The sequence below is a fragment of the Sciurus vulgaris genome (genome assembly GCF_902686455.1).
Source record: "Sciurus vulgaris genome assembly, chromosome: 7".
Classification (NCBI taxonomy): domain Eukaryota; kingdom Metazoa; phylum Chordata; class Mammalia; order Rodentia; family Sciuridae; genus Sciurus; species Sciurus vulgaris.
This window is the reverse complement of record NC_136467.1, coordinates 73,909,587-73,924,291: the sequence shown is the minus strand read 5'-3', so window position 1 is coordinate 73,924,291 and position 14,705 is coordinate 73,909,587. Positions and strand designations below refer to the sequence as shown.

The 14,705-nt window shown below is 36.6% G+C and overlaps 1 protein-coding gene across 1 annotated transcript in view; it reads right to left on the bottom strand.

Annotated features, from left to right (window-relative positions):
- MDN1 (midasin AAA ATPase 1) overlaps positions 1 to 14,705 on the bottom strand; it is a 166,378-nt gene that overhangs the window by 129,796 nt on the left and 21,877 nt on the right. Inside the window, exons 3-9 of the mRNA XM_079146702.1 lie at positions 10,310 to 10,534; positions 9,888 to 9,995; positions 9,619 to 9,811; positions 7,462 to 7,704; positions 7,093 to 7,224; positions 4,138 to 4,241; positions 159 to 273 (exon numbers count right to left, since the gene is read on the bottom strand). Coding sequence (XP_079002828.1) covers positions 159 to 273; positions 4,138 to 4,241; positions 7,093 to 7,224; positions 7,462 to 7,704; positions 9,619 to 9,811; positions 9,888 to 9,995; positions 10,310 to 10,534 — 1,120 coding nt within the window. The remainder of the gene's footprint in view (positions 1 to 158; positions 274 to 4,137; positions 4,242 to 7,092; positions 7,225 to 7,461; positions 7,705 to 9,618; positions 9,812 to 9,887; positions 9,996 to 10,309; positions 10,535 to 14,705) is intronic.

The following is a 14,705-nucleotide window of genomic DNA, read 5'->3' as shown; positions in this document are numbered from 1 at the left end:
ATGTCAGTGTCCAAAGGTTCCAAATTGTAAAGCATTCTGGGATTCAGATTTTTAGATAAGGGATGCCTGACCTATACAAACACATACTGTTTTCATGTAAGTTGGGAACTTTCATAATAAAAAGTCAAAAAAAATTTATATTTTCTAATACCACATACCTCGTTCAATTCTTTCTTATCCATATTATCCAGGTGAATTTTGATCCAATATTTGTCTAGCAAGGTGGCATGACTATTTAGTGGTCGATACCAATTGCTTCCACAAGTCAAGAGTCTATATTCCAAAATAAAAAAGTGTCACACATAATTCTGAATGTTAATCATGAATTCCAGTATATCTAGCCTATCTGCAGGGCATATATTCCAAGACCAACTGTGGATGCCTAAAGCCATGGTCAGTATTAAACACTCTGTTTTTTCCTATATTCATATACCTATGATAAAATTTAATTCCCAAATTATTCACAGTAAGAAGATTAATAACAATGATCAAAAGAATAGAGCAATTACAAATTCCATAATAAAAGTTATTTAAAATTTATAAATTGTTTAGTGCTAGAATTTTTCATTTAATATTTTCAGACCCTCTGATGCCTACTGAGTTAATTAACTAAATTCATGGAAAGTAAAACAGAAGATGGTGGGGGGACAATTATTACTTGCTGGACATTACCTCACATGAATAAATACTCATAATCCCTCCTAGTGCTAGATAGTACTCTGCTGACCAATGAAAGGCTAACAGTTGACCCATATTTGACTCTTTTCTTAAGAAGGAATGATAGAGCTTTAAGTTATTTTCAAATCACTGCAAATGAATTCATGAGGTAAGTGCTTTGATCTCAGTGACCTGTTCATCCTTAAAGCATAAACACCTTCAGAAAAACATAACATAAACACCTTCAGAAAAACATTAACAATAAGTTACTGCTTATTACCAGAAACTACCATACTTGAAAGTTATAAAAATTTTCCCAAAAGATAAAGAAGAGAAGGATTATATATTCAACATACCCTCTGAACAAACTACATGCTTGCACATCAGCCATTTGATCCTCACAACTCCTCTCCTGAAGGGAGGTTGCTTTTATTTTCTTCTAACGTATACGGAAAAACAGTAATAATCCCTTGCTCACGAATCACAACTATAAATGACAGGGCTAAAAGCTGAATTTAAATCTGTCTGATATCTAGGTTGCCTGACATCTTCCCATGATGTCCCAGGACTTTCTAGGAAAAACTTCGCTATGTGTGTAATTTAAACAAAGGTATATTAAAAGCAAGAGGGTCTAAGCATGGTGGGGTATACCTGAAATCCTAGCAACTTGAGAGGCTGAGGCAGGAGGATCACAAGTTCGAAGCCAGCCCCAGCAACTTACAACTTAGCACAGCCCTAAGCAACTTCATGAGACCATGTATCCATGAATGAATAAATAAATAAACAAATGGGGCTGGGGATCAATCCCAGGTACCATATATATATAAACACACACACACACACACACACACACACACACACACACACACACACACACAAAAAAAGCAACACAACAACCCCAATAAGATTGGCTGGGTGCAGTTTAGATGCCTACCATGCTCAAAACTCTAGATTTTTCCCCAGTACCATGAGAAAAAGAAAAAGGTAGCAGAGTCTGGCAAGGTGCTTTTTGAGAACCATACTCCATCTAGTAGTCAATCTAATCTGTCAATCTTTACTGAGGTAAACACTAATGTAACCATGAAATACACAACATGTTAGTTTCAATTGTGGGTATTTTAAGACCTTGCAGAAGCAGAAGTAGATTAGCATAAAAAAAGAAACTGCTGCCTTCTTGGTATTTTAAAATGTAGATAAAAACATACTAAATCTGTTCTACTTTTTTTTTTTATCCTATGTTCAAATAAATTTTTTAATTTGTTCTAATTTGTTATACATCACAATAGAATGCATTTATACATTTTGTTAGCTCATACATAAATGAGTGTAATCTCTCATTTTTCTGATTATACATACTGGAGTCATATATGTACATGAGGCAATAATGTCTGTTTCACTCTACTATCATTCCTATCTCCATACCCCTTTCCTCCCTTCACTCCCTTCTACCTAATAACTCTATTCTTCTTTATTCCCCCGCCCTGCTTAATGTGTATTCGCATCTATATATCAGAGAAAACATTTGGGCTTTGGTTTTTTGGGTTTGGCTTACTTCGCTTAGCATGATATTCTCTAACTCCATCCATTTACCAACAAATGCAATAATTTCATTCTTCTTTAAAGCTGAGTAATATTCCATTATGTATATACATATTACATTTTCTTTATCCATTCATCTGTTGAAGGGCACCTAGATTGGTTCCACAATCTAGTTATTGTGAATTGAGCTGCTAATAAATATTGATATGGCTATGTCACTGTAATATGTTGGTTTTAAGTCCTTTGGGTATAAACCAAGGAGTGGGATAGTCCATTCCAAGTTTTCTGAGGAAATCTCCATACTGCTTTCCATAATGGTTGCACCATTTTGCATTCCCGCCAGCAATGTATGAGTATACCTTTTCCCCCACATCCTCACCAACACCTATTGTTGCTTGCATTCTTGATAACTGCTATTATTGAAGTGAGATGAAATCTTAAAGTAGTTTTCATTTGCATTTCTCTAATTGCTAGAGATGTTGAACATTTTTCATATATTTGTTGATCAATTGTATATCTTCTTCTGTGAACTGTCTGCTCAGTTCCTTAGCCCATTTACAGATTGGGTTATCTGGGGGTTTTTTTGGTGTTAAGTTTTTTGAGAGCTTTATATATCCTTGAGATTAATGCTTTATCTGAGGTGCATGCAGTAAAGGTTCTCTCCCAATCTCTCTTCACATTATTGATTGTTTCTTTTTGCTAAGAAACTTTTTAGTTAGAGTTCATTCCATTTACTGATTCTTGATTTAACTTCTTGCACTTTAGGGGTCTTGTTAAGAAAGTCAGATCCTAGGCCGACATGGTGAGTATTTGGGCTTACTTTTTCTTCTAGTAGTCACAGTGTCTCTGCTCTAGTGCCTAAGTCTCAGATCCACTGTGAGTTGAGTTTCATGCAGGGTGAGAGAGAAAGGTTTAATTTCATTTTGTTACATGATGCGTTTCATTTTTCCCAGCACCATTTGTTGAATAGGCTATCTTTTATCCAGTGAATGTTTTTGGCCTTTGGTTTTTTGGGTTTGGCTTACTTAGCAAGGTATTCTCTAACTCTCTATCTAGTATGAGATACCTGTATTTATATGGGTTTGTCTGTGTTGTCTATTCTGTACCATTGGTCTATGTGTCTGTTTTGGTGTCAATACCATGTTTCTTTTATTACTGTAGCTCTGTAGTACAGTTTGAGGTATGGTATTTTGATGCCTCCTACTTCACTTTTCTTGCTAAGGAATGTTTTGGCTATTCTCGATCTCTTATTTTTCCAAATGAATTTCATGATTCCTTTATCTAGTTCTATGAAGAATGTCACTGGGATTTTAATAGAAATTGCATTAAATTTGTATAATGCTTTTGGTAGTATGGCCATTTTGACAATATTAATTCTGCCTATCCAGGAGCTGGGTGGTCTTTCCATCTTCCAAGGTCTTCTTCAATTTCTTTTTTTAGTGTTCTGTAGTTTTCATTGTAGAGGTCTAATTAAATTTTTTAATTGCTTGAAATCTACATATCATCTTCATCATCATCATCATCATCATGGCTAGCCATTAATTGGGTATTTACCCTGTGACAGGTCATTAATGCAAGTCACATCATTTGAAAAAGGAATGATTAGTCCCAACATACTCATACTGTATATAAGATATATATGGGTACTAAATGTCAGTGTCAAGACTCAAACTCAGGACTATTAGACAATAATCTCACCTCTGATTATTTCTGAAAACAAGATAAAATGTTTAAAACTACCATTTTTAAGTGAAAAAACAGTTCATTTTATAAATTGATTATCTTCACTAAGTATAATCAGGAGTGAGAAAGTTGGATCTGTTATCATTTCTAATTAACCCTGCTTAACCAGGTCCAGATAACTATACCAGGGCTTCTGGAATCAGCATGCAGACGTATGATGAAGAGGCTGTGGAGTTAACAAAGGTTAATGACACATACCTCCTGGTTGCAAAAAACTGAAATCCAGGAGCCACTTTCAGACAGTCCCCTCGGCCAGGAATCAAGAGTTCTCCATTCTCCAAAAGAGGGATCAGCACTGAAACCTAAGTTATAAACTACACTGATAAAGAGCCATTAAGACAGAAGTAACAAAAACCAGAACAATCCAAATGATGAACACATCTTTAGAAGAAGCTCCAGTTTCCACAGTGCAATCTGAGATCAAATGCAGGTGGGAATGTCTAAGTTACCTACATTCCAGCGTAACACTTCATTCATGCAACATTCACTGACTGCCTACTGTGGACCAGACAAAAGGATACAAACAGTATTAAGACTTCAAATCCTAAAATCTGATGGGAAATGAAGAGACATGCAAACCATCACACAGCATGATGACATGTGACATGTGAAGAGAGACGGTGGCTCTGAATAGAAATGAAGTGATTTAGAAGCAGGGCAATGAAGCTGATCCCAAAGTATTCATATTTGCTCAGTATGAGAAGAATAGCTACATTTGGTGGGAAAGAAATGGCATAAGAAAATTCTCTTACGGTTGGGAAAGAATGTGCAAATGGAGCCAGAGAAAGATGTAAAGTTCAGATATAGGCAATAAAAAGACTTCTATGCGGAGCTAAGACTGAGCTTTTTCATGACAAAAAGCGGTATCAACAAGATTTTAGGCTGAGAAAAAACTTTTATTAAAAAAAAAAAAAAAAAAAAAAAAAAAAACTTGAAATATAAACTGAAAGAGATCAACCTGGAGGAAATAAGGGCTACTCAGAGAAAAGACACTATTCATGTAACAAAGGCATGCTAGACAGGTAAATAAAATAAGAAGCTCAGTGCTAAGGCAGTGGACAGGAAGGAAGTGGACTAGGAGGAAGAGAAGGTAATAAGGGATCTGGAAATTAAATGAGAAAAGAAGCATCTAGGTTCTGGCTAAGTAACTGCAGGGCAGAAAAAGATTTTTTGAGAAAGAGCAGACAAGTATCAATTTGGAAATCTTGAACTTACCCTGGCTATGGGGCAGTGGAGTAGAAGTTTTTCCTTTTTTTTATTGAGATAGGGTTTCATTATATTGCCCAGACTGGCCTCAACTGATCCTCCTGCCTCAGCCTCCTAAGTGATTAGGACAACAGGTATGCGCCACCACATGCAACCCATGAAGAGTTTTTTGTTTGTTTGTCTGTTTTTGTTTTTAAAGCAAGATACTTAGACATATAAATCTAGGAGTAATGAGTTTACAGGTGAAGTTTGTAAAGAAAAACAGTGAGAATAGCAGAGGGCCAAGGAAGCGAGTTCTAAATTATCAGGTATTAACTTTTCTTAGCAAAATTATTTCATACATAGCTAGAAGCTGAAAGGGAAGCACAAAAAAATATAGGGGAAATTCCAGGGTATTCCACACCTTGAAACTAAAGAAAATCATCCTAAATGAGATCTGTAAAAGGTAACTTAAAATTAATGCATTGAATGAAACTGTGGATGTACATCATCAGTAGCAGAATGCTTGCCTAGCAAGTGTGAGACCCTAGGTTGGATCTCAACACTGTTAAGAAAAACAAATAAAAAACCTAAGCCTAACCATCCGACAGTTTTGTGGGTTTTTCTTTTTTTTTCTTTAGGGAAGAGATGTGCTTTGTTTTCTTTTTTTCCTTAACAGTTTTTCCAACCTGTAATTTTGTTAACATGCTTCAGTGTTTACTTTGTAATTAGCTGTCACTAGTGTTAAAAAAGCTCTCTTTGTCTCCAGTAAACTTGGCAGAGTATGTCAATAATTTTTTTATATTTGCAAAGCATATAATCCAGCAACTCAGAGAAAACAGAGCTATTACTTTGGTACAGGATAATGTCCACATATTAAGACTATTCAGTATATTAACTTCTACAATGGTAACTGAAAAGAAATCTAGCTTGCATGGCGGTGCATGTTTATAATCCCAGTTATGCAGGAGGCCAAGGCAGGAGGATCACAGGCCTCGGCAACTTAGCAAGACTCTGTTTCAAAAATAAAAAGGAAAAGGGTCAGGATGTAGCTCAGTGGCAGTGCGCCCCTGGGTTTAATCCCTGCTACAAGGGGAAAAAGACTAATTTAATCAGTTTGAAGATTGTATGTATGTCAGATGTTATAAATGCATATCCCAAAAGACTAACATTAGAGCATTGCACAAATGCTAGAACTGATGGCAGGACATCAAAGCTAGCATTACAACTACTGTGACTGAGATCTGAAAAAGAAACCACTGATTTACAATTGCATGCACATGCACACACAAGGTAACCTGGTCAACTATAAGTTGAGAAGTTCTAGAAATAACAAAGCAATAAAGGGATCCATGTATGTTAAGTAAATATAACTTCCCTATAAAGATAATTAAGTTCAAAACTGATTAAACCACAAATCTTATGGAAACAAATGTATTACTAAGAAAATGATCTTACAAAATGAAACTCAAAGTGTAAGAATTTCCTGATGTTTATTAAGTACTGCAAAAGGAAGACCAGATAGAAACTGTCAGTTTGATCTTTAATCTGGACTTGGGCAACAAAAAAATGTTCTTAGGTGTGGGACAGGGTCAGATCCCTAGGCTCCATCATGGCCTGGATGGAATATCTCTCATATTATCTACTTTCTTTGTTCTAATTCCAAAATTCACAGGTTTAATGAATTTCTAGATAATGTGATATCTGAAAAAAATTGTCCAGGAAGGCGGGCACTCAAAAAAGGGCAAAATCAACAGGTACTTCTAAACTAATCTTATTTATATTTCAAGTTTATTTTTTAAATTCTCATTGGTAGAAGTCAGCTGTAGCTCTGGGTTTCTTAAGAAAATACCATTTTTTAAAAAATCAAACACCATTTTTGTTGAAATCAACTCCAGTAAAGCTTAACAAAATGACTTCAAAAACAGAAGAGCTGTTAGGAGGCAATGATTTAGCAAGTCGACATACCACATCTAAGGGGGCATAGTCAATATCCTCTAGAAGAATCCAGTGGCCTTTTGTGGCTGCCTGTGTCAGGGTGCCAGGCTGCCACACAAACTCTCCAGGGACATCTGTGCAGCGGTACATCCCCAACAGCATCTGCAGAAGAGGATAAAGTAATTAGCAAAACCACACACCTAAGATACCAAGACTACTTTCTTTGATTAATTCTGTTAATCATTCCATAGGGACAAGTTGTCACCTGAAGTTTCCACAGATTGCCCCAACAGTCAAGAGCAAGAGTATTAACCATTTTTTATATTCCCTTAGCAAAAACAATACTCAAATGCTAACAGTTACAAAAATACCAAACCACCAATGCTTGCCAGTAATCACCTTACTGTCAGTCTGATCTCCAAGCTGGACTTTGAGAAGCTGAGGAGGCTTTCTTCTATCTGTCATTGCAGCTAAATGTTCAACTAAAGAAGTTTTGCCACATCCTATTGGTCCTTCCAACAACACAGCATTCTGAGAAGCCACTGCCAAAGCCAGGGTCTGAAGATTTTTGCAGACAGACTTAACCAGCGCATAAGATCTAAGGGCCAGCTCCTGTTCTCTTGAAGAACTCCTATTATTAGCCTAAGGGGGCAACAAGATACAAAAGGCATGTCAATTAAGAGTACTTCTCCCTAAGGAAACAAGTTAATTTCTAAAACAATGCTTTTCCACTGACCTTACATAAACTCTGGCTAATAAATTAGTTGTAACAGAACTATAATGAGTATATTATACAAAGTAGGAATCTGACCTTTTTTCTTATGATTTTTGGAGAAGGAGTATGTGTGGAATATGAAAGCAGAAATTTTTAGCGAATTTAAGAAAATGTCTCTCAAAGATTAGGAAGCTAAAAATATTGACGCATGAGGGAAAGGGCACAGCAAACATTATCTCTCACTGCTGGGTTTGTATTTATTTTCTTCCTCTCCCCAAATTCTAGAACTTCATATCTAACATTAAGAATGCAGGGACCGGGGATGCAGATGGTGGTAGAGTGTGTGCTCAGCATGGGTTGGACCCCCTTCCCTCAAAAAACAATGCATACGTTGGGGAAATATGGATACCAAGAGAATATTATAATTGTTAGAATTTCTTTTAAGGTATAATAAGTGTTAGGATTAAATATTTCTTTTAGAGATATATATTAAAATTTTTAGAATGGAATAATATTGCAAAATTTTGCAGAAATATAAAGAAAACACTGATCATGAACAAATAACTATATAAGGTGGGTGAAAGGTATTTAAGGATTCATTACACCATTCTTTCTACTTTGGAACACATTTGGCATTTTCCATAACAAAAAGCAAACAATATGTTTACTAGGTATGTAGAATTTCAGTCACAAGATGACACAGTTCTAAAATTCTAATTCTAGAAAAAGTTGCACAAAAACCTGGAGGTGCAGGTTTCTTAGTGCTGGTCATACAGATACATTCAATTAATAAAAAAATATATGACATGTTCGCTTTCCTATATGTATACTTTTCCCCTCTTTCTTCACTTTTAAAAAAATTTTTTTTAGTTACAGATGGACACAATACCTTTATTTTATTTTATTCATTTTATGTAGTGCTGAACATAGAAACCAGTGCCACTAAGCCAGGAGCCCAGTCCCTTGCTTTCTTTGTAATGCTATTTATCAGAAACAAACTGATAGTTTAAAGGACTCAAGACTTGTTTCCAAGAAGAAAGTGGGAGATGTGACCACCAAAGTGATGACTGAAGACTGCTAGGGAAAAACTGACTTTTCCCAATGATTCTACATTTCTGATTTACCCCACTAAGGTGATATTGAGCCACATTCTTGGACAAAGGTTATTTCATAGGCAACAGAGAAGACACACAACACTTACTGGCCTCCCACACAATGGGCAAAGAATTTTATGATAGAAATGAGGATGGGAATTATCTCTACATCTAGCTCTATCTGTGCAGTCTTTGCAGTCCAAGGTTCTCCAAGTCATTCTGCCTTTGTATTTCATATATATAGGATCACAACATGTGCTACTCAACTTCATACAATTTCTGTAGTAAGGCTACAAGATATGTGGAAGAATTTTGCTTAAGTTTTTCTTTTCGGTTTTTTGTTTTTTTAGTGCTAGGAACTGAACCCAAGTCCTTGCACAATACTAGGTAGGGAAGCACTCTATCACTGAGCTATATACCCATCCCTCTTTTTTTTCCCTTTCTTTTCTTTATTAATTTTTTAAAATTATTTTAGTTGTAGATGGACAGCATGTCTTTATTTTACTTTATTTTTATGTGGTGCTGAGGATCAAACCCAGGGCCTCATATGTGCTAGGCATGTGCCCTGTCACTGAGCCCCAGCCCTAGCCCCCGCCACTTTCTTTCTTTTAATTTTCCCCTTGACCACTTTTAAAACTGGAGCAGCAACTTGGTTCATACCTGATTCATAAGAGCCCAAGCAAGGAAGGAGCATACTCAGCACTTAAGAAGGGTAAGGGAGCACACACCCTACTAACACCAACATACCTGCTCTCCAGAGGCTAGAGGATGCCTGGGCAGTACCACACCACATACTGCTGTCACCCTGGAGGAGAGGTCAGCTGAAATAAGGTGTCCCTGTAGGTACTGCAGCTCCTTATTCTTATGCCAAAGGGAGGCTTCTGGATTGGCCAAAACCAAGGCCTTCTCCAAGTCCTGCAACTGGGCCTCTTCTAATAACCTGAAGGAAGACTCTCGTCAATTATGTTATTGCACAGGGAAGTGACAATAAGTCTTCCAAGAAAGCCTGTGCTCACCTCAACCTGAAGTGGATTAATTCATCACTATTAAAAATTTTCTTAAGGAATGATAACTTGTGCTCTTCATTCATATACGTGACCAAGGCAAGACAGTTGGCTGTGTACCTGGAGGAAAAGGAAGTATATATAAGTACAAGTGATCTACAGTTGATTGAGGGGGAAGAAAATGACTAGTCAACTGAACACCAGAAAATAATGTGTGCTGTTTAAGAGCAGAAAATACAAATGAGTCACGGATACACTTGATAAAAGCATGAAAAAGGCAGAACTCCACTCATCACCTCATTTTTTTCTGAAGTGACACATGATGAAGGAAGGGGAGTAAAATCTCAAAAGCCACATGTACAAAAACAACAAATTGAACATGGTTTCCTTTCCCTCCCTCACAGTATAAGCACAGGAAAAATCCATCTACTCACCAACGGACCAAAGTGTCATGACTTCTTAGGAGGGGGACACACACACTCCAGTCCCAGAGTTCCCGGAACACAGACTGCTCATGCTGCAGAAACTTGTAGGCTGCTTCCATTAAGTCACGGAGCTTCATCCGCCTGCGCCCGTAGCGAACTGGATTAGCATCTGAACTCTCTAGGAAGAGTCTTTGAAAGACTGGGGAAGTGTCTTTGAAATACCTCAGGGCAAACCTTCAGAAAAAAGAGTATTTTCATTGGCTGATGGAAATATTCAACTACAAATCTCTACTCTGAGACAGAACCGCAGAGCATAACATAACTTTTAACGGGCTAAGACTATGGGGGTGGGGGGAATGCTAAGTTTAGGAACCATACAACCATGGCATGGGATAGCTGGTTCAGAGGACACAAAAACCTAAACTGATTAAGCAGAGGGACTTATCAAAAAGTATTTAACACTAAGAATGTACTAATTTCCAACATTTATTAAACTGCCACTATGAGCCAGACATCGTGTTAATACCTGAAGATTCAAAACCAAAGAGATACTTTTCTTGAGGAGCCTTCCATCCAGTAAAACAGAGAGCACTTAGAGAAATAAGAGGCACAAAGAAAAAAAGAGTTCAATTGAACCTGGGGAAATGGAGAATAGATGTTTCCATTGCTTCTTAAAGAACAAAGAGAACCTGTGAGAGCATGAAGAAAAAGGACATTCCACTAAGATGAAACGGAATTCAAAAAGTCAAGCACAGGGGTGATTGCCTGTAATCCCAGCTATTCAGGAGTCTGAGGCAGGAATATCACAACTCAAGGCTAGTGTGGGCAACTTAGCAAGATCTTTTCTCAAAATAAAATATAGAAAGGGCTGCGATGTAGCTCAGTGGTACATACCACTGGGTTCAATATTTAGTATCATACATACACAGACGTTCAATAAGACATCTTCAGGAAACTTCCTGGTGTGATAGTGCAAACAGAAAAATGTTGACAGGAATGGGGTGCTAAAGAGGAGGGCAAGGACCAGATTATATAAAGTTTGGGAGGCCATGGTAAAGATGCTGGGCCTTCAACGTACTAAAAATGTTTTCCGCACAGCTATATTCTTCCACGAGAAATTCTAAGAGACTCCATAAGAAATACTGGTACAAAATGAGTCACACAAGCTTGTTTATTTATATACTCAAGAGAGATGAGTGATCCGAGGAGCTTTAGTTGGGCTGATCAATGAACATCTTCCCCTACGTCTAGTCTGTAAAAAACTGAAAAGCAGTTGTTTTTCCAAATTCCCAAGTCATAGCAACAACAAAAAACCTCAAGGCCTGCAAAGCAGGGAAACACAGACTAATCAAAGGAAAACAAAACCCCAGAAACGAACTGAGGATGGAGCTCACTGGCAGAAGTTCTGGATTCAATCTCCTCCTCCCATAACAAACAAATAAATAACTGCATGGATAACAAACTAGAAGTGGTAGAACTGTATAGGAGTAGAGATTTTGTATTCAAATGAAATTTATCAGTTTCAAACAAACTGTATGTCTTTGACATATTAAATCCAAGTGCAAAAAGAAAACTTCTACAGTACACACACACACACACACACACACACACACAAAATCAAAACATGCCACTACCAAAAAATTCACCAAAACACAAAGGCAGCTAGAAAAGACTACAAAGGTTAGAAGACATGCAGAAAACAAACAATAAAACAGTAACAGTAAATCTTTTGCATCAGTAATCACTTTAAATATAAATGGGTTAAACTCCTCAAAAGACATGGATTAAGCCAGGGAGTGGAACATGCCTTTAAGCCCAGCAACTCTGGAGGCTGAGGCAAGGAGAATCAAAAGCTCAAGGCCAGCCTCAGCAACATAAGACTCTGTCTGGAAATATAAGAAAAAGGGCTGATCATTTCAGATAATGTGGACTTCAAGCCAAAACGAGTCAGAAGGGATAAAGAAGGACATTACATACTGCTTAAGGGAAGCATAAAACAGCAAGACCTAACAATCATAAATATCTATACCCTGAACAATGGCTCATCCATGTACATCAAACAAATCATTCGCAATTCCAGAAATCAAATAGACCACAACACAATAATACTAGGCGATTTTAACACACCTCTCTCACCACTGGATAGATCTTCCAAACAAAAATTGAATAAAGAAACCACAGATCGCAATAACACAATCAACAATTTAGACTTAACGGACATATATAGAATATACCATCCAACAAAGAACGAATACACTTTCTTCTCAGCAGCACATGGATCTTTCTCTAAAATAGACCATATTTTATGCCACAGAGCTACTGTTAGCAAATACAAGAAGATAGAGATACTACCTTGTATTCTATTAGATCTTAATGGATTGAAATTAGAAATAAATGACAGAATAAAAAACAGAAACTTCTCCAATACCTGGAGATTAAATAATACGCTATTATATGATGAATGGATAACAGAAGACATCAGGAGGGAAATAAAAAAATTCTTAGAAGTAAACAAGAACAAAGACACATCATATCAAAATCTCTGGGACACTATGAAAGCAGTACTTAGAGGAAGATTTATTTCATGGAGCCCATTCAACAAAAGAAGTGGAAATCAACAAATAAACGACTTAACACTACAGCTCAAAGCCCTAGAAAAAGAAGAGCAGACCAACACCAAAAGTAGTAGAAGACAGGAAATAGTTAAAATCAGAGCCGAAATCAACGCAATTGAAACAAAAGAAACAATCGGAAAAATTAACAAAATAAAGAGTTGGTTCTTTGAAAAAATAAACAAAATTGATAAACCCTTAGCCACACTAACAAAGAGAAAGAGGGAGAAAACTCAAATTACTAAAATTCGGAATGAACAAGGAATACCACTACAGACACGAGTGAAATACAAAACATAATTAGAAGCTATTTTGAAAATCTATACTCCAACAAAACAGAAAACCTCAAAGACATCAACAAGTTTCTAGAAACATATGAATTACCTAAAATGAACCAGGAGGATATACACAACTTAAATAAATCAATTTCAAGCAATGAAATAGAAGAGGTCATCAAAAGCCTACCAACAAAGAAAAGTCTGGGACCAGATGGGTTCTCAGCCGAGTTCTACAAAACCTTTAAAGAAGAGCTCATTCCAATACTCCTCAAAGTATTCCATAAAATAGAAGAGGAGGGAACCCTCCCAAACTCATTCTATGAAGCCAACATCACCCTGATACCTAAACCAGGCAGAGACACATCGAGGAAAGAAAATTTCAAACCAATATCCTTAATGAACATCAACACAAAAATTCTCAACAAAATTTTAGCAAATCACATACTAAAATATATTAAAAAGATAGTACACCACGATCAAATGGGTTTCATCCCAGGGATGCAAGGTTGGTTCAACATCCGGAAATCAATAAATGTCATTCACCATATCAACAGACTTAAAGTTAAGAATCACATGATTATTTTAAAAGATGCAGAAAAAGTCTTCGATATAATACAGCACCCCTTCATGCTCAAAACACTAGAAAAAATTGGGGTAGTGGGAACATTCCTTAACATTCCTACGCTAAGCCCATGGCCAATATCATTCTAAATGGTGAAAAACTGAAAGCATTCCCCCTAAAATCTGGAACAAGGCAGGGATGCCCTCTTTCATCACTTCTATTCAACATCGTCCTTGAAACTCTAGCCAGAGCAATTAGACAAACCAAAGAAATTAAAGGGATACGAATTGGAAAAGAAGAACTCAAACTATCCCTGTTTGCTGATGACATGATTATATATTTAGAGGAACCTGGAAATTCCACCAGAAAACTTTTAGAACTCATAAGTGAATTCAGTAAAGTAGCAGGTTACAAGATCAATGCTCATAAATCCAATGCATTTGTATACATAAGTGATGAATCTTCAGAAAGAGAAATTAGGAAAACTACCCCATTCACAATAGTCTCAAAAAAAAAAAAAAAAAAAAAAAAAAAAACTTGGGAATCAATCTCACAAAAGAGGTGAAAGACCTCTACAATGAGAACTACAGAACACTAAAGAAGGAAATTAAAGAAAACCTTAGAAGATGGAAAGATCTCCCATGTTCTTGGATAGGAACAATTAATATTGTCAAAATGGCCATACTACCTAAAGTGCTATACAGATTCCATGCAATTCCAATTAAAATCCCAATGATGTACCTTACAGAAATAGAGCAAGCAATTATGAAATGCATCTGGAAGAATAAAAAACCCAGAATAGCTAAAGCAATCCTCAGTAGAAAGAGCGAAGCAGGGGTATGGCAATACCAGATCTTCAACTCTACTACAAAGCAATAGTAACAAAAACGGCATGGTATTGGTACCAAAATAGACAGGTAGATCAATGGTACAGAATAGAGGACATGGACACA